This window comes from Strix uralensis, chromosome 5 (assembly GCF_047716275.1).
Source record: "Strix uralensis isolate ZFMK-TIS-50842 chromosome 5, bStrUra1, whole genome shotgun sequence".
Classification (NCBI taxonomy): Eukaryota; Metazoa; Chordata; class Aves; order Strigiformes; family Strigidae; genus Strix; species Strix uralensis.
In genome coordinates this window covers 38253377-38273021 of record NC_133976.1, presented here as the reverse complement: position 1 = coordinate 38273021, position 19645 = coordinate 38253377, and the positions used below count along the sequence as shown (strand labels likewise).

General features: G+C 41.8%; 1 protein-coding gene across 4 annotated transcripts in view; it reads right to left on the bottom strand.

The window, feature by feature from the left end:
• SRGAP1 (SLIT-ROBO Rho GTPase activating protein 1) overlaps positions 1–19645 on the bottom strand; it is a 156344-nt gene that overhangs the window by 8491 nt on the left and 128208 nt on the right. For all 4 annotated transcript variants that reach the window (XM_074870502.1, XM_074870505.1, XM_074870503.1 and 1 more), the window contains 3 exons: positions 10757–10862; positions 5391–5615; positions 4706–4785 (listed from right to left, as the gene is read on the bottom strand). In XM_074870502.1, coding sequence (XP_074726603.1) covers positions 4706–4785; positions 5391–5615; positions 10757–10862 — 411 coding nt within the window. The remainder of the gene's footprint in view (positions 1–4705; positions 4786–5390; positions 5616–10756; positions 10863–19645) is intronic.

Below are 19645 nucleotides of genomic sequence, written 5' to 3'. Positions count from 1 at the left end.
AAAAGCTTTACAGCAAGTAAGAAAATCCCAAATTTCCTCTACAGAATTTCCTTTGACATTTTCTGACTGTAATTGATAATGGTCATGGATACCGGATTGATTGATAAACCCCTACACTGAATAGCTATGGGATTTCCTGCTTCTCTGCTAATTTCAACAGATCATATACTATCCCACATTTGAGTATACAGATCTTTTTATTTACAAATTAATGGGCTAAACTAGAAATAGTTCTATCTCCCTCAGTGGAATTACACTAATCTAAGCGTGGTGCACAATGGGAATCTGTTTTTTGTATCCTTCCATCGCCTGCAAAACTCACATACTTTCTCAGAGGTCTGAAGGAAGTTGCCCCACTGGACCAGCTGTATGAATCGGTAATGTAACCATAACGGATGTGACTTCTGAGACATGTTCGTTAGATTGCCTGGGTAACAAAACCCACCTCCTCAGAGAGGAGTGCCCACTAGATCTGACACAGTTTTCTTAATAGAACCAAAAGTAAGTTCAGACAGGTTTTATTATTTTGAAAGGGGCATTTTCTTTGCTTGAATGTTGCTTTCACATGGAGAGAACTTTCCTGTAGCAAACAGTACTGAGACTGTACTTAAATAGTAATTCACCTTGTTATAGGTCAAGCCTTAATAGTTAAAACCAAAGCACCATGACAGTTACTCTTAGAAATAAATGCATTTTGAAAAGTTAAACCATCTAATATCAAGGTTACTGAATGACAGACAAGCATTTCCAAAAAAGCAAAGCTGATGAAAGCTGTATTTGGGATTTGTAACTCAAATTCTGTGTGGTACTGAATGTCTAACAGTAAAACTGACAGCTCAGAAGGAAATGGTAATTGCACTGCTCTGTCCATACCTGGGGGTATTCGCCTACAATATCAAGAAGTATTTGATGACATAGGATCTCACCAGCTATCATCTCTAGTGACTCAGGCAATGCTATGGAAGTGAAAAATTAGGTCAAACTGAAGAACTGTGGGAAAAACTTCCACTTCTTGGAAGAGCAGAAAGGGCAGAAGAAACATAAGTGCTAATTTTACTTTTGGGATTGGGATGCCAGATGCAGTACTAACCTCCCTACAGAGGTGATGGCACTGAAGTGCCACTGCACTGCCCTCTACGCCTCAGGGCACAAGGAGCTAAGGAAAAGATCCACTGCACTTTGGGGAGGGTTTGCTGTTGCTCTGCTCTGCTCTTGTTCAGTTCTCCCTGATGTACCCTGGCTGTCCGGAATAGAGTATGTCCTTGAACTCTGTGGGAAGATGCTATCTCCCAATGTCTTTATCCTCTTTTGCACCCCATCAGAGAACAGCAACTTTGCAATCTCAAAGTCCTGTCCTCTGGACAGCAGTTCTCTGACTAGGGAATAGCAAAAGCAAAGAAATGTTGCAAGGTGTTGACAGAATCTGGCAAAATGTAGATCACAGCATGCACTACTGAAAAGCAGGATAATTACTATGTGCTGGGGACAGAACAATAACTTACAGTCTTACATGTCCCTGTAATTTTTGTTTCCTGCCGAACTACCATCTCAGTTTTTACCCTATTTTTATGAGATATCTATGAACAGTATGATATTAATTGTATGTATGTTTTCCCAGGAGAAACCCATCTATTTAACTTCCTCAGGAAATTCTCTCTTACTTCCTTGGAAAACAAACCTAGTCACCCTTTTCCACATGCCTCCAACAAGAATAAAAAAATCTTCAGCAAATTGAAGGTAAAGGAAATACACTAAAAAGTGCTTCAGCAAAACATGAACAATATCCTTTGAATCTTTACTGCAGAGGCACTTGCAGGTAAAGGTTCTTCTGCAGCAAAATTACAGATAGATATTTTTTGTATCTCAGCTTGGGTACAAATATTCTGAACTTCACAAATTAAATTTCATTTCCAGATTTAGGAGAAAGAAGGAATTTATATGTTTTACTTAACAGGGATACTTTCTGCACATCTAAAAAAGACTGAAAACACTACAGTAAAATGCATCTCCTTCTTTTCTCTTCCCTTTCCAGGATCAACAGAAATATATGAATACCAGTAACCTTAGGGGAAAAAAAAGGCAATCTAAGCAGTTATGAAGTATTTATATATTGTCCTGGTTTTGGCTGGAATAGTACCACATGTCGGATCAATACAGCAGCAATGTTGCGCCTCCCTTTCTCTCTCTCCACATACAGCTAGCAGTGATGCATCCAGCTTATAATCAATGAATCAATCACATTAAACACCCAAAATACTCCAGACCCTTTAGTAAAGCTTTTTTCTGTCCATCACAGGTCAGTCAGTGACTCTCACGAGGTTCAATATACAAACTGAAGAATTCTCACCTATTCTCATGTCTGGTGTCAAGAACATTTTTTAAAAGGAATTGTCCAAAGGGCAAACACATGACTGTATGTGCAGAGATGGTGAATACATTTAATTTTAAGCCTGTAACCTACATTAGAAAAATGTGCTATTACAACAGAAAGCAGTATCCATTGAAAAAAATGGGTTTGGGCTTGCAGGCTGGGAACCAAAGACCAACAACGTTTTGTATGTGATTCAGGCTTGCTAACCTTTATCTCTGCAGCAGTATTTCCCTAGATTACAAATATTTTTGTGCGAACAATTATTTAGCTGTAAACACAAATGTCCACTTCCTTTCAGTACTGCATTAATTAAGAAGGTGCAATGGGGCAACTAGAATTAAGTTGCTGGCCAATATGGTGAACAAAAAAACACGTCTTGAACAGTTAAATCTTTTAACAGAACTTGACCTGTTGACAGCTATTCTCTTCAGGGTTTGTCTTCACCAGTGACACAGTCGTAACACAGGTAGCACCACAACACGAATGTAAAACTGTTACAACAACAACACAGTGGTGGTGTAGTGCCCATGATTATCAAGGCACAGGTGATGCACTATGAGATGCCATGGTCCAGTTCCTCTGGATCCTGCTGATGTTTTAACCTCTCCTAGGCACAGTTTTGAAGTAACTGCTTTTGATTGCTGCTGAAAAGCTGTACTTCTTTTCCATGCCCACTTGGGCCTTTATCTCTCAGTTTGGTCACGGGACCCCAAAGTTGGCCCCAATATATTGAAGTGATGTGTCACCTGCATTTCACTACTTCTGCTCTAAATGAGAGATGGACAGACTTCTTCAGCTTCCACTCTTGCTTAAGGCATTCAGTGGAAGAAGGAGCTCTTATAAAGTATACCTATACTGTCTTGGGAAAAAAAAAAAGCAATTATGAGTTTGTTCACACCCAATTAGCAAAGCTGTGTTGTAGAAAGACAGTGGGTTTAGCTATACAGAGCTGGTCAAGAAGAACCCACGCACAGGCTGTCTTGTACAACTGTCAGTATTCCCTACTGCTGGTGCAAGCACAGGTATACACCCCAGGGAGAAAGTTAACATTGACTTCTCTCCTATTCTCAGTTTTTCCCCCTTCTGTGACGCTTGCCCACCCAACTGTCCCTCTTCTCCAAACTGCTGCATGGATAGAGTCTGCCTGTCCCTCCTCACCTCGGCAAAGAGCAATAGACAGGCAATCTGTCACTGACAGCTTGTCTACGTGACAAAGCAGACGGGTACAGCTAGAGTGGAATTATTGTTTACATTGTTCTGTGTGCAATGGGACCAGTGTAGCCAGGTTTCCTATAGATACACCTTCCTGTTCCCCTTCCCTGTGGCAATTGTCCCAGCTCCGAACCAGTATCCCTTATGACATCCTTTATTTAAAAAAAAAGAATAATCCTGTGCTGTAGTTCTTTTCCTCCCCTTTCCCCCTCTCTGTCTCTTCCTCTTTCTCCTTCCATACATGCTCTGAGGCAGCTTTTGTTTCTGCTGGTGCTAAGTGCATGTGTTGTGGTTGCTCTGTCTGGGTTGCCTGATATTCAGTGAGCTTACACTGCAGGTCTTCTCTACAGGGAGTGTTATTCTGAATCCTTCACCTCTAACTGGCTACTAATTGTCTGGAAAATGGTAGTTATTTAACAATTTTGACACCTCCTTCCATATGTTACATTTGCTTGAAACTGGGCAGAAGTTACCAGGAGGCACATCTGAAGGATGGTCCAACTGAAATACATCACAGTCAAATACACCTTCAGGAAATCTGACTAAAAAGAACTGATATAATAGAGATGTACCAATTTTTTCATGGATATCTATTGTACCCAGTACTGTCAGAGTATGTGTGATTAATATTTATAGCAAATGACTATTGTTCAGAAGTTTCACTGTGGGGGATACACACATGTTTTTCAGTAGTTATAAATCATTCAGATGGAACAGCTTTTAAATTTGTATCAAAATAGAGCCCACTGAATGGCAAATATCCCTTAGCTGAAATATTTAAAGAGACACTTTTGATTAGTTTTTGCAGACAACAGATAAAGAGTCACTAAAAATGTAACATTATATCAGAAAATAATATCTGCTGACTGAAATAGTTTCTTTCTTGCCCTTCCTGTGACTGGGCAAATCAGGAGAAAACAAGGAAACAGCTGGTCAAACACAGATGAATCAGAGTGAAAAAGCACACAAACAGAGATTAAAGATGCCGGCTTTGCTACAGAACACCAGGACTGAAATACCCTTCTTTCAAATATGACATAATTAGGAAAGAAAGAAGGTCTCCCACACGAAACACCTGTAAAATTTACTCCCATCAAAGGCACAGTAATGCAACAGACATACCGTCCTCACTGGTATGGGGCTCTGTACTAGCATCCTGGTCCACTTCCTCTAATGTACCATGTTCGCTGTATGGGCTGTCACTGAAGGAAAACAAAAGGTTGAGCAGAGAGAGAAACCACACATATTGAAAATATGCCAACTCCATGAGATTATTTTAAATTATTCTTATAACGTTATAAAGTTATCTGCAACATAATTCTCATGATGTGCTATGAATACACAATTACTGAAGAAGCCCACACAACTCTCCTTCAAACAACATCTTCAGTTATTAAGAAGTTTCCAGAACCTCTGAATTCTTTCATTTATAAAAAATGTGTGTGTGTTGCTAAGAGGAAAGGAGCAGGGGGGAGGCATCATAAGCTGAAATTCGTTAAGGTGGTTCACAGCCAGAGAGCCAGTTTCCTACCTGGCTGTGTGCTCTGCACAGTACACCTGGAACACTGGCTGTATCTGGCTGAACACAACGGTAGCCTCCAGCACAAAATGTTGTAGGGAACCTCATTGTAGTTGCCTTTGCTTCTTTGGTTTTTTTATAGCTAACATTTTACTATGTGAACCTAAATGCCCTTCTCATTTATCTTCATACTTCTATTGTGTGTGAAAGTAATTCTGTATCACAGGAGTTATCCAGACAAGCAGACTAATGATTTTAAGGAGATAGAAGGGTAATGTTCTGACTTACCAGTAGTCATCTCCAGCCATGCATTTTTCATACACTGGGCCATCAAGTTCTTTAGCATCTGGAAAAATAGCCTCATGATGGATGATGATAGTTTTGATTATCTCATTCACATGTGCCTGACAAGACACCTGGTCTTGTATGTCTGGAACAGGCATCAGGGTTGGCCCAAAACAAATGGCCAGGTTGTACGGATCCATCATGTTTTCATCACTGTACTGTGAAAGGCTGTTATAAGAAAAATCAAGAAAAATTTACTTTTCCACTGTGAGTAACCTTATTCTGAAAACTGAAGGAACTTTATTTTCCATCACAACTTAGAGATTTCCTGTCCTCCTTGACACTTAATCCCACATAAAGTAACAAAACAAAAAAGGGGATTTCTTCAATAGGCTATATACACATTATAAAGTGAGTTTATAGCACATATATGTATGTATATATAGTGCTCCCACACTATTGTGTTTAGTGTACACTGACCTAATTAATGGGCTAATGTAAAATGCATCAACTGCTGCTGCTTCTATCTCATCAGTGCTTATCCTTGGAGGCCCAAGTGGACTTGATGCAAAGTGGGTATACATGCCTATCATTCTCATCAGACCTTGATGCATCTCTCCCATCAACTGACTATATAACTTAGGCAGACTGAATTGTCTTCTGGAGGCAACTAAGTTCCTGGATCTTGCAAAGACTCTTGTGACTTCTGGTTTCTGTTTTTACCGTACAGCCTAAAATCCCTGAGCACCTTCCCTTCTGTCCACAAACTCCCACAAGAGTTTCACTTTGGAAGCATCCAAACAAAAGGCTTTGATTGTTCTTATTAATCAACTTTTGCAAGTTCTCCTTTCCTCCAGAAAATGCAACATTACTAGCTTTTAGTGGAAATGATGGCTTTTGAATGGTTCTCTGCAGGGCCAGTCAAACAAAACCTGAAGTGCTGGGAAGTCCTTTACCTCAGTGTTGTTCGGCACTCTGAAGCAGCATATGAATTGTTATGTCTGGTTGTGTTTAAATACAGCATCATATTCCCTTTAGAAAGGGAACTTTAGAGAGTGTTTTCCATGTAAAAACAATACAAACTGAAGAGGCAAACCTTCTAAATGACTCCCCTCATAACTAGCTTGTAAAACTAATCATGCTCTCCTCTTCCTTATGTCATGATTTATCACATCCTGTGTGTTAATTGGAGACATCTTCTTGTACTGATTTACAAGGTGGTTCAGCCTTTATATATGTGCAAGAATGTGTGAAAAAGATTATAACTATCATCATGAAACATCTGAAGTTCTGCTGGTGCCTGGTAACATGCAGTGCTCCTCAGGGCTCATGGGGCTGATACTGTTCAACATCTTCATGAATGATCCAGACAACAGGATGAAGGGCACACTCAGCCAACTTGCAGATGATGCCACACTATGTGGGGGCAGTAGATATGTTAAAGGTCAAGGTTACCATTTAAAAGGACCTTTACAAGATGGAGGAACGGACAAATGGGGATTTCATCAAGTTCAACAAGGATGAACGCAAAGTCCTGCCTGTGAGATGGAATAATCCCATGTATTATTACAGTCTGGAGCTGACTGTTGGATAGCAGCTCCCAAGGAAAAGCACTGGGAAAAGCACTTCTTGGACAGGAAGTTGGACATGATTCAGCAATGGGTCCTCCTGCAAAGAAGGCCAGTTGCATATGTGGCTCTATTAGGAAGAGCAGAGCCAGCAGGTCAAGGGAATTGATTATTCCTCTTCCACTTAGTGCTCATGAAGCTGCACATGAGGTATGGTGTCTAGTTTTGAGAGACTGACAAACTGGAGCAAGTCCAGAAAAGGACTACTGAGATGGCTGGGGAGCTGGAGCATACGGGTTTTAAAGTGAAGTGGAGAGAATTGGGTTTGTTCAGCCTTTAGAAGAGAAGGCTAGTGGAGAATCTAGCTGCAATCTTCTACTATCAAAATTATCAAAAAAGAGAGAATCAGACACAGGTGCACAGCAAAGGGATGAGAAGCAACAGACACAATTCACAGCAAGGGATATTCCAACTGGAAGCAGGAGAAAAATTCTTCACTATAAGGTTGACCAAGCACTGGGTCTAACTCCATCCCCTGCTAGATGCAGGAGGAAACATGGTAACAAGTGATGAGGAAAAGGCTGAGGTCCTTAATGCCTTCTTTGCCTCAGTCTTTAATAACAAGACTAGTTGTATTGAGGGAATCCAGCCTCCTCAGCCAGAAGGCAGAGACTGGGAGAACGACCCCCCTGCAATCCAGGAGACAGTCAGTGACCTACTGCATCACACAGACACACACAAGTCTATGGGACCAGATGGAATACACCCGAGGGTGCTGAAGGAGCTGGCTGGGGTGCTCGCCAAGCCACTTTTCATCATTTACCAGCAGTGCTGGCTGACTGGGGAGGTCCCGACAGATTGGAAATTGGCCAGTGTGACGCCCATATATAAGAAAGGTCGGAGGGATGATCCAGGAAATTACAGGCCTGTCAGCTTGACTTTGGTGCCCGGGAAGCTGATGGAGCAGCTCATCCTGAGTACCATCATACAACACGTGCGGGACAACCAGATGATCAGGCCCAGTCAGCATGGGTTTATGAAAGGCAGGTCCTGCTTGACAAACCTGATCTCCTTCTACGACAGGGTGACCTGCTTATTGGATGAGGGAAAGGCTGTGGATGTTGTCTACTTTGACTTTAGTAAGGCCTTTGACACCGTTTCCCACAGCATTCTCCTGGCAAAACTGGCTGCTTGCGGCTTGGATGATTGTATGCTTCACTGGGTAAAAAACTGGCTGGATGGCCGGGCCCAAAGAGTTGTGGTGAGTGGAGTTAAATCCAGTTGGCGGCCGGTCACGAGTGGTGTCCCCCAGGGCTCAGTTTTGGGGCCACTCCTGTTTAACATCTTTATTGATGATCTAGACGAGGGGATCGAGTGCACCCTCAGTAAGTTTGCTGATGACACCAAGTTGGGTGGGAGTGATGATCTGCTCGAGGGTAGGGAGGCTCTGCAGAGAGATCTGGACAGGCTGGAGCGATGGGCTCAGGCCAACTGGATGAGCTTCAATAAGGCCAAATGCCGGGTGCTGCACTTGGGCCACAACAACCCCCAGCAGCGCTACAGGCTTGGGGAGGAGTGGCTGGAGAGCTGCCAGTCAGAGAGGGACCTGGGGGTGTTGATTGACAGCCGGCTGAACATGAGCCAGCAGTGTGCCCAGGTGGCCAAGAAGGCCAATGGCATCCTGGCTTGTATCAGAAATAGCGTGGCCAGCAGGGACAGGGAAAGGATCTTACCCCTGTACTCGGCACTGGTGAGGCCGCACCTCGATTACTGTGTTCAGTTTTGGGTCCCTCACTACAAAAAGGACATTGAATGACTCGAGCGTGTCCAGAGAAGGGCAATGAAGCTGGTGAAGGGTCTGGAGCACATGTCATACGAGGAGCGGCTGAGGGAACTGGCTGGGGTTTAGTCTGGAGAAGAGGAGGCTGAGGGGAGACCTCATCGCCCTCTACAACTACTGAAAGGAGGTTGCAGAGAGCTGGGGATGAGTCTCTTTAACAAAGTAATGAGCAATAAGACAAGAGGTAATGGCCTCAAGTTGCACCAGGGAAGATTTAGACTGGATATTAGGAAGTATTTCTTTACAGAATGGGTTGTTAGGCGTTGGAATGGGCTGCCCAGGGAGGTGGTGGAGTCCCCACCCCTGGAGGTGTTTAAGAGTAGGGTCAACATAGCGCTTAGGGATATGGTGTAGTTGGAAACTGTCAGTGCTAGGTTAATGGTTGGACTAGATGATCTTCAAGGTCTTTTCCAACCTAGATGATTCTGTGATTCTGTGCCCAGAGATGCTGTGGATTCTCTGCCCTTTGAGGTTCTTGACTGGACAAAGTCTTGAGCAACTTGATCTAACTTTAGAAGCTTTAAGCAGGAGGCTAGACAGATGAGGTCTGCCGTGAGGTTTCATGACTTCATTTGGCCAAGCAGGCATAATTGCATATGCAAAAATCAGAATTGGATTTGCAGAAAATCAAACTATGGGGATGTTTTTCCTGTGGATGTACCACGAGCACTTTGGAGGCAGTAAGGGATTTAGCCTGCTTTCTAAGTTGCATTCCTGTGGAGAGCACAGATGTAGCTGACATGACCATGTAACAAGTACAACTTCGTATAACTCTGGTCAATCTGTATGTCTAAGTAGAGAAGAAGCTGTGATATAAGCCTTTGAGACATTCACAGTGTCACTTTCGGGGGATGAATTCATGTTTCAAATGAATGGTTACTTTCATAAAACTTTAGATTTCTGCCCTTCTTTTAAATATTGCTTGAAAGTGGCTCAGAAATTGCTAGAAGAAAGGAAATGGGAACAGCTGTGAATACAACCATGCACACATAACCTGGCTGCAAAGACCCTGTTTCTATAGGAACAGGATGGATGAAATGGGGAAAGTCACAAAGACAGAATGAATCAGCAGAGGGCAAATTTAGCAAAAAAAGAGGGAAAAAGCAATATGAAAACAGATATAACAGGAAACAGACAATATGGCAGCAGAAAGAGAAAAGCTAGAATCAGGGCAAAGTGCACAAGAAGCAAAATTTGCAGGGAAAATACTGAGGTCAGCAAAACTGGAGAGGGCTGCGAAGGACTGGAAGAAGAAACACAGTGCAATTGCCCAACCTGTCTTTGATTTTCTCTTTGAGAATGAAGAAGTTTTTCTGAGATGATGAAGACATGAACACCACTTTCCCTTTCTCACACAACCCTCCTTCCAGCAGCTGCCTGTCTTTCACAATGTGAGGACCGAGGTACTTTATATCAAAGCATACACAGGGGATGTTTCTCTATACTGGTAGCCCTATTACCAGAAAATAGAAGCAGCAACACAAAGTCTCACCCTGGCAGTGCCTAGCATCTAATAGTGCCTGTGCTGCTTGAATATACTAATTTTTCCCACCAGGAGATTAAAATCAGCTTGAGATAAGGAAAAAAAATCTTCACTTTTAAATTACATAAGCTATTTTAAATGTAATTACAGTTTGTATTTGTTATTTTTTTATCAGCTTATTTTGTTATTAGCTTTAATGCTGTAGCCTGCACTTCTCATTTCAGATTGCACTTCTCATTTCAGACAACACTTTAATCTGTCTTATTACAACCTTGCTGAGTTTTGGACAAATGGAATTCTAATTTTAATGAAAACTGGTCTTTTCCTTCTGTTTTCATTGTCAATTAGATCATCTTTTGTGTTAAATGGAGCTTAAATATAAATTCTACATAGAGAATGAATAAACTCAAAGAACTTCAATACCAGCAGAGGAAGGCAGATAAAGATACAGTACCTCAGGGAATTATAAAGCACTTACTGGTTGAGGAAGGCAAAGAGGTATCTCATCACTATAAGGACCGATCTGGGCAAAGTAAGGAGGAGTTTGCGGATGTGAAGAGCCCTCTCATAGAGATTGTCTATTCCTGCAAACAGAAGAAAGTATTTTAAGTTGCCTTTCATATGACGGTCTAAAATAGCATTCAGTCAGTTTACTCAATTTACTTTGACTCTTTACCATCACATGTCCCTAGCCAATATCTTCTCATTTTGGCCTATTAGAAAAATAAGATCTAAAAGTCCTTCTTCCTCTCATTAAAACCACAAAATTTAAAAGTAACTCCTTTAAATATAAGAAGTTACAAATCTGCCTAAGCCAAACCCTGGCCACTTGCTAAGGTAGACAGCCCACAAAACCACAATATCAGTACATTAATAACCTGAGGGAACCAAGGAGAGATGTTTGCCATCAGTTTCAAATATGGATTCATTCTCTTCATTTGAATGTTCACATCAGATATAATATTTCAATCACCAAGCTTCTCTAATGAGCTTCCTTAATCCAATGTCCAGCTATAACTCTCTTAATGGCAAAGCAGGAGAAAGGCCTTATGTTTTATGGTGTGTAAGCAACAAACACAAAGATCACATGCATTTCACCAAATGATTTTTTAGCAGTCCACCAAAATTCTTCTGAAGCAGGCAAAACAAGGTCAGCTTAATAAAAGCATCAGTTCCTAATGTCTTATAAAAAGGATGCAATATCTTGTACGTTGCTCAAAAAGATTATGTGGCTGCAAGGGGGGTAATGATGAGAAAAAAGCATAAATTGTTTTTCAGCATAAGTAATATCTCAGTTTTCTTACTCAACGTGTTTTCTGTGTAAGTGATACTGTTGGAAACAACCTAAAATTTCAGTAATGCTTTTTATGTCAGCCAAGAAAGAATGCTGCAATTGACAATATCTAGGGGAAATCTTAGCAGATTACATGAGAAATACTGTCCAGTGGCAGTGAAATGGATATTTGAAAATTTGGAAATGAGAAACAGGAGCTGATTCCAATAGCTGAAAAGCCATTTGTACCACAGAACATGATATTTAAGAGTACACATTTAAAATAATTACTTACATGAAAATGTGCTAACCGTAAACAGAGTTCCTAGTGTTTATTTGTGCTCTTTGGTATGGCTATTTGTATTAATCAGCATTTATTTGTAGATGCAATTTTGATTTATGTTTCTTAGAAGAACAACCGGTGTCTAGTAATTAGTATTTTGGTACCAAGAACTAAGCATAAACAGAGCACGTCGGCAGCAAGACTTCTGTTTACCATGCAGAAGTGCTATCGTTCATTAGGAAATGCCAGTGTGGTGAACTGAGGGGAAAGCTTATTCTGTGTTCCTACATCTGCATTTACAGGAGATTCCACTGGCTCAGTACCACTAGTGTGATGTGGAACAGAAGATTCTGGGATGGGGTGAAACTCAGCATCTCGAGAACTTCTGCAGGAGAACAGCCCTCCACTGCTTGCATGAAGGAAGTCCATTTGGATTGTGGTGTCTATTGCGGGAGCAGAAAAGCGAAACTCCTGCAGGGGGTAAAAACCTATTCTCTAGCAGAGAGGCTGGAGGCTGGTACAGTGTCCCTGGTGAGATGTCGCAGAGCTGGTGGGGAAAAGGACTGCTGAAAAGTTGTATGATTTATAACCTAATGAGTCACACTGAACCCAAACTCTAGCTGAAAATCAGTTCAAGCCATTACACTTTCTCAAGTGGAGTATGGGACTTGAAATTTATTTTGATGTTTCTGTTAAATGTGGACTGCATGAATCAAGAAGGAGTATTTCTGGTTACTGGTTAAGAACTGGAGTCCATGGCAGGGACGTGCTAAGCCTGGGAGCTGCTTGCACAGCGAGGATCCGCAGAGTAACCACAGAGTAACCTCCTCTCCCTTTCCAGTGCATAGCACATCCTGGAGATGTCAATGCTATGTGCTCTCAGTTCTGCACTGTAGTGTCACACTGCTGTTCTGCACAGCCCACAGACACCAGTTTTAGTGCAAGGCCTTTCTCCACCTGCCTGAACTAAGCCATTCCCAGTGGAAGGAGCCTGCCTATATCTTCAGTTCCTGTTCTTCCAACATAAACAGCTGCTGTTACAGCTTGTGAGTCTCCAGCTCAGCTGACCTTCCCCCTGACAAGCCTGTCTGTGAGTCTCTGCACACAGACCTGTAGGTCTGGGTGATTTTGAGCCTGTGTGCATGCGTGCAGGTGGATTTTCTATGGAGTGGGGCTGAGTGAGGAAAGTCCAAAGGCACTTCGGTTAAGTCTTTCAACACCCCCGCCTCAGCAGCACTGCTGAGCCATGCTGTGGCACAACTCCTCTCCAGCCTTTCTGCCCTGTGTGCTGGATGTGGGAAGGTGGAGGGAAGTTGTGATGCAGCACCAGGACTTGCCATCTGCATTACAGCCTTTCCTGGCTAATGCCTTGTGCTGCAGACCAGCCTCTTCCAGACAGTTCTGGAGACCGGCCCTGGACCAGGTTCAATCACCACTGAACTCAAATCAGACCCAAGAAATGCACTGGCCGGACTCCCAGGTGGGTCCAGCAGCTTCTTTCAGAAATGTGCTGCCTATCTGGATGCAATAGCTCTGACTAAACTAGTGAGCTAAACCAGGATGGAGCACAGTCTTGAACACCAGCAGGCAGCTACCACACAGTAGTTATCACACTCTCCAATGTGCTCATGGTCTGTGCCAACAACAAGTCTTCCAATCAGTTCCTAGACATGGTTCACAGGATGCATGAGCCAGAAACTGGTCCCAGTAGGCAGCATGGACACGCAGAGCAGGTACAGAGAGTTTGCCTGTATGGCCATGTGATGAGCTATCCAACCTGCCCTACTAGGAGCATGATCAGTACTAAGTACTAGCAGGTCACCTCTGTACTGAAAGCAGTTACAAGCTATACATGCTGGAATGAGGTGTGTGTATTTCCAATACCTTTCTGGTAACCCAGTGCCAGTTTCCATGAAAACCCCTTTACTGAAAATCCAAACTACTGCCAAGCGGTAAATTCATGTGCTTTCCACATTGTCTCAAAAGGCCTGTTTTTCTTTCTCAGCACTGATTTGGTTTAAAGGAGATAGGTAATAATGTTACATATTTGAGTGCTGCTTTTAAATGAGGAGCCAAATTTCATAGATGCTTGTGTGTATGCAGTGTGTGAGTGTTTGGGTAGTAGGAAAGAAGGAATGAATACAGAGCCATCTTTCTGCATCGGGGCCGAAAGAATTTGCAGCTCTGCTGCTTCCCATGCGGAGGGAAGAGAAAGCATTGCTTTGCCTCCACTGGCTTTGCTGAAGAGAGCCTTGGGGTAGAACAGCCATCCAAGCTACAAGCTGGTTGCTGCAAGGAACCACTGGCAATCCCAACACTGCAGAAAGCTGGCTGTGTCTTCCCTCTTACATCACTTCTGTTGAAGACCCTCTTTTCATTACACTGATTTTCGAGAACTGTAATTAGCCCTACCTCAGCGCCCGATGAGGTATTACCCATTCCTCAGCTAAGTGCTGATATTACATGACTTGTCCTAATAACGCAATTAGCTGCCAAGAGAAACAGAAATCAGGGGATTTAAAAACTGGTTCATTACTCCAATGATATGATGAGACTCACAAGCAACAGGACAAGCCTCTGGCAAGGCCAAGCACACTGAGAACGAACGTGGTTTATCTGACTGTGGAGTGAGAGAGGGAATGGAGATCTGTGTGAAGGACACATGAATATCAACCACAAACCAAGACTACTGTCAGGTACATATCACAAACAGAAAACGGTTATTACTTTCTAGTTCCCAGTTCTCAGAGCAGAGCAAACCATTTGGAGCTGTGGTCTGACACACCTGCCTTCCAGGCCCGTCTCAGCCATGGGGGTCAAACCCACAAGCAGAAGAGTTTCCTGCCAGCCAGGTGAGAAAGTGTTTGGTGTGAGAACACTGTACTCCTGTCAAAGTGGAGCTACAGGGCAGCTCAGAGCACAGGAGACATTTATGGGGTGAAACAAGAGAAGGGGAAGAGGACAGCTTCTGGGGCTTCATGACTATAGCACTCTGTGGAAGAGCTGGGCACCTACACCCAGAACTATATTGTATTTTTATCAGACAATAATAGAGCAAAGCACCCTAATAATATAAGGTGCTTGGTTTTCTGTGTATCCATAAAATTATCTAGGCATCTAAGCATCAGAGGTGTTTGAGATCTAAGGAGCCTCCACCAGCTACTACAAAAAATTAAAAACAGAGAGCTCAGAGGACTCTTCAGAGGTCATTTAAGTCTACAGTCTTTGACTTTACCTTAATCACCTCTGAGAGATGTCTGTCCAACCTGTTCATAAAATCCTCCAAAGAGGCAGATCACAACCTCCACAAGAAGATCTGCTGAGGTGTAATCTTGCATTGCTCTTGGAAAAGATTTATTTATTTATCTCCCATGGACTTCCTCTGCAAACATTCCTTGTCCTTGAACTGGATGAATGAATCCAGATGAGACTAATGTCATTACATAAATACTTATCAGCTAGCTGCCTCTTTGTCAGCCACGGCCTAAGGACCAGTTCTCAACAGCATGAGATAGGCATAAATCCTAGCTACCCAAGCCTTAAAAGGTGTAATCTTCAGCCTCCAAGAACACTGGAACCTGTTCTGGAGAGGCAGTGTCACCTTTGCTTACTGCAGAGACATACAGAACTGATGAATGTCCACATTTGCAACATGTTTTAACCACCTGGTGACTCATGATGGGAATTTTGCAAAGGCAGACTCCAAAGTGAAACAGATCAAAAGTGAACAATCTGCCTCAGAAGAGTAAAGGAAACCTGAGAGGGAGGAAACACAATTAATAACACAAGCCCCCAAATACTAATAAAACAAAACTAAATTATAACTCAAGAGAGGGATGCATTCATCCTAAATAACATTAAGAAAATGTAAACTGAAGTTTAAATAAGCAACAATCCTGAAGTAGTGGAGCATGTAAAAGGCAATAAATATTCAAATATATAAATGCAGTGCTTTGGTGATGGAGAACAAAAAGACTTTTGCAAGAGAGCAATTGCTGGTGGTTTCAAAATATTTTGGGCCAACTGGACAGCTACATGCCTTTAACACTCTGGTTTAGTTAAAAATGCTACAAAAGCACTGTATTTTTCCTGGTCTTGGTTCTACACATGGCCTCTCCTGCACTGGTGATGTGATATGGTTATCCAATGAGAAGATTCAACCTGGGAGCAGTCAGAGCTCAGAAACATGAATTCTGGATTACGTATGTTCTGCCACTCTCTGTTAACAGACAACCTCCATGGGCCAATCTCTAGTAACAAAAGAATTGCAAACATTTGGCAATGGGAAGATGTTATTGATCAGAACATGTGGAAGGAGAAACCTGTTGTCAGCAATAAATGAACTGTGCTACACTAACAGCCAGTGCTATGCAAGCTAAGCATATTTCACAGGCAAGGGTAGCGCAATGGAGGAAGAAGAAAGCAAACAATGGTAATTTAAGATATCTCTCTCCTTTAGGACCACTGTTTTGAAGGATTAAATCCAATGTGGTAACTCTATGTGGGGGTCACTAGCTACTTCCACTTGGTGTGGTACCTACTAGTAACAGAGTGAATGCCTAATGCATATTTTACACAGTCGCTGAACATCAAATGGGACTGAGTTACACTTGCAGATGTAATTTTTATGGTCAATTTGCAGCTGACAAGTAATCTACATGAATATGTATTAGTGCTGAAGTTAACAATTTGTGCCTCTTTCCACTTTGGTAGATGAGTGCAATCTAACTTGAAGATATGTATATATTAACTCAGCAATGCCACTTACAGCTCTTCCAGATCTATTTAAGAAGCCACTACAGGAGGACAAACACAACGGTCTCCACTGTCACTTAGGGAAGGAAACAGTTGTCATTTTATTGAAACTTTTTTAGGAAGAGCTGACAATTCAGAATATAGTTTTTTACTTTTTAAGTAATGGGCAATAGTCTGGAAAAGCAATAAAATAATTTCCTTTCATAACATTTATGACTTTAGGTAAATGGGCACTGCTGGCAGGAAGGGATTGAAATGATGAAAGTCAGAAGGAAAGAAGATGTAAGTTTTCATCCATCCTGGCATCTTAATATATCAAATTTAAGGCAAGGGAGATGAAACCATAAAGAATTATAATGACCTGAGCAGAAGCTAAGCAGTCTGGGTAGTTGAGATGTATCTCCTGCCACATTGCACAGCTATGTATGTAAACGTGAACTGTAATTCATGTGTATAAGAACTCACACCAGGAGAGGAACTGCAGTTGCCCAGCAGTGAAGGCGAACTATGGCCAGCCCTAAGCACAGCTTCAGTACCCTCTGCCTCCATGTAACTCCTGTTACAAATATTTCGCTTGCGTTTGGCCCAACCTGTTTCTACAAAGGGGCAGAGAAGAAGTGTAGTGCAACTCTCCTCCCTTCCCCAACACCCTATTTTACCCTCTGGATTGCCGAGTGTTGCTGGGAGCAATAGCAGACACTCCTTTTGCTGAGAATGCAGAATTATGGCCCATAATCAGATGGATTCTTTACGTTCTGTCCTACCTTTCATGCCTACTCTGGAGAAGTAATAATTTGCCCCAAATTTTATCTAAAACAGTTCATAAGCCCAAACAGAATAACATTGTTCTCGTGAGTCTATTTAATACAAATTGCCCTAAAAGTCAGTAATTTTGCACTGTTTCCACTGTATTTGCAAAAGGGAAAGCATTGAATCACAATGCTCTATTTTATTTGGAAATATATGCATAAATGCAAAGGAATTCCTCAGTGGCTGTACTGAGGAAAGGTTCATTTTGCAGCTGTAGCCTCAGTTATGCTTGACATCCATAACTAAGTACTTCAGTTTCAAGGGGTTTTTTACTGGCAACATTACATTTCCATATAAAATGTGTGACATTCTGCCCTGTTACAGTTTTATATGAACATTAACTTTATGAATATGCTTTTCCCCTCCCCCCTTTTATAACAATTTCTGCCAATCATTAAAAAAACCACATTTATCTTGAAAAACTATTTGAAAGCAACTTAATGTTTATTCCTTTCCTCACTGTTTATCAGACAGTGAATGTAATATGAATTAAGAATATTTAAACCCTCTTAATTAAAAATGCAAAAGCTTTCTGGACTTTACATATCAACTGTGATCTAAAGAAGTTACAGTAATGTGTGTTCTCACAAGAGGAAAGGGAGTCAGGCCCTGCTCCCATTAACAAGAAGACCAACATACTTAATATGTAAGGCCACATGAGCACGGAAAAAGAAGCTAAAGCAACTATGACAGGTTCAAAGTCTGAAGTGGGAGAAAAATCTTGCCTAGACTGTCTTCCTTTTTGCAAGATACACAAAGCGCTAAGGTTAAAATGTAGCAATGGAAAGGGTCTTTGAGACTGAGTTTTTGATAGCATGTGCCATATAGGTGCTATTTAAACTAAACTGTGACAGGTAGTATATTCTGAAATGCTTGTTGCTTGCTTTTGTTTTTTTTTTTAAAGAAAAGCATCTTATTCCCTGAAGTGGTGGGCCACTTAAAACACATAGACTAGGTACACAGCTGTAAAAACACTCCACCTCAGGCTTCTCAGATAATCAGAAGATGCAGACACACAACCTCCTGTTCCCAGTGTGTGGTTCTGGGGCTGGCTGTGGTTTCAAGGCACAAGAGCTGTTTCTTTCTCTCCTCACACCACATTCAAACCCCCCAATGTGACAACACAAAGTAAACTCACCCCAATGTGCTCAAAGAGAAAACCCCTTTTGTCCTCCCATGTTCCAAACCCACCTCTCCTCCCTCCGCTGAAGGAAAGCATTGACATGCCATTTCAGAGTGCCCCTAACAATAACCTTGTGGAAACCAAACCAAACAACAAAATCATCCTCTCCAGCTTCCTTCAAAACCTGCCAGAAACAGATCTGGAACTCTTACAACACATTATCAGGAAGAAAATACTCTGCCTTCTTCTGTAACAGCAACAGCAGAAGTCAAACCTAGCAGAACTACTCAGTCATTACACCTCATTTTGACAAGCTGTCATAGACATGATACTCCAGACTTATGACAGCTTCAGAGAACAGCCAGTCTACACCAGGATCAGATGGCAACTCCTCTTTCTCAATAACTGCCCCCTTTTAAAATGTGGCTGCTAAAAGCAGTAACTTTGTTGCAGGCTATTGGTTGTTACTGATTTCAGCTCTGCTGGATGATACTATTATTTAAAAAAAACACTTGCAAAAAAATAATCCGCTGCCTAGTTTGAACATGCAATAGTTGGACATTCTCTAAGGAAACCAAGGCGTAGCGCTAGGGATCTAGTATTCCTTGTCATTTTTCTTCAAGTTCTTAATAACAGAAGACCATTTTGGGATAACTGAACTGGATCCCTCTCAGACAGTGACGCTCTAAGAGGTTGGTGGATCTCTCCTGCCTACACAGGTGTCATGCACACATACTCAGTCCACTGAACTTCTACCCCTCCTTCCAAATAAATACCCCACCCTGTCTTCAGAAGCTTCAACAGAGAATGGGAACTCTTTGAAATCATTCAGGTTCCTCTTCTTGGAACACATTTAAAAGGTTCTTTTGGGCAAATATTCTTGCATCTCCTAAGCACTCACTTGTATAATCTGTAAACTGAATACTCATTCCTGGTATTTTACAATTCTATTTAAAGCTCTTCAACACAGTGGAGTGCAATACCACCTCCATGTGTAAGAACCACCATTTATATTTTTCTTAATGATTAGTCAAAATAATAATGTCATGAAGAGATCCAATGGGCAGAATCTGACAGCAGAAATTTTGAAAAAGAAAACTGGTACAAATGTTTAACGATGAAA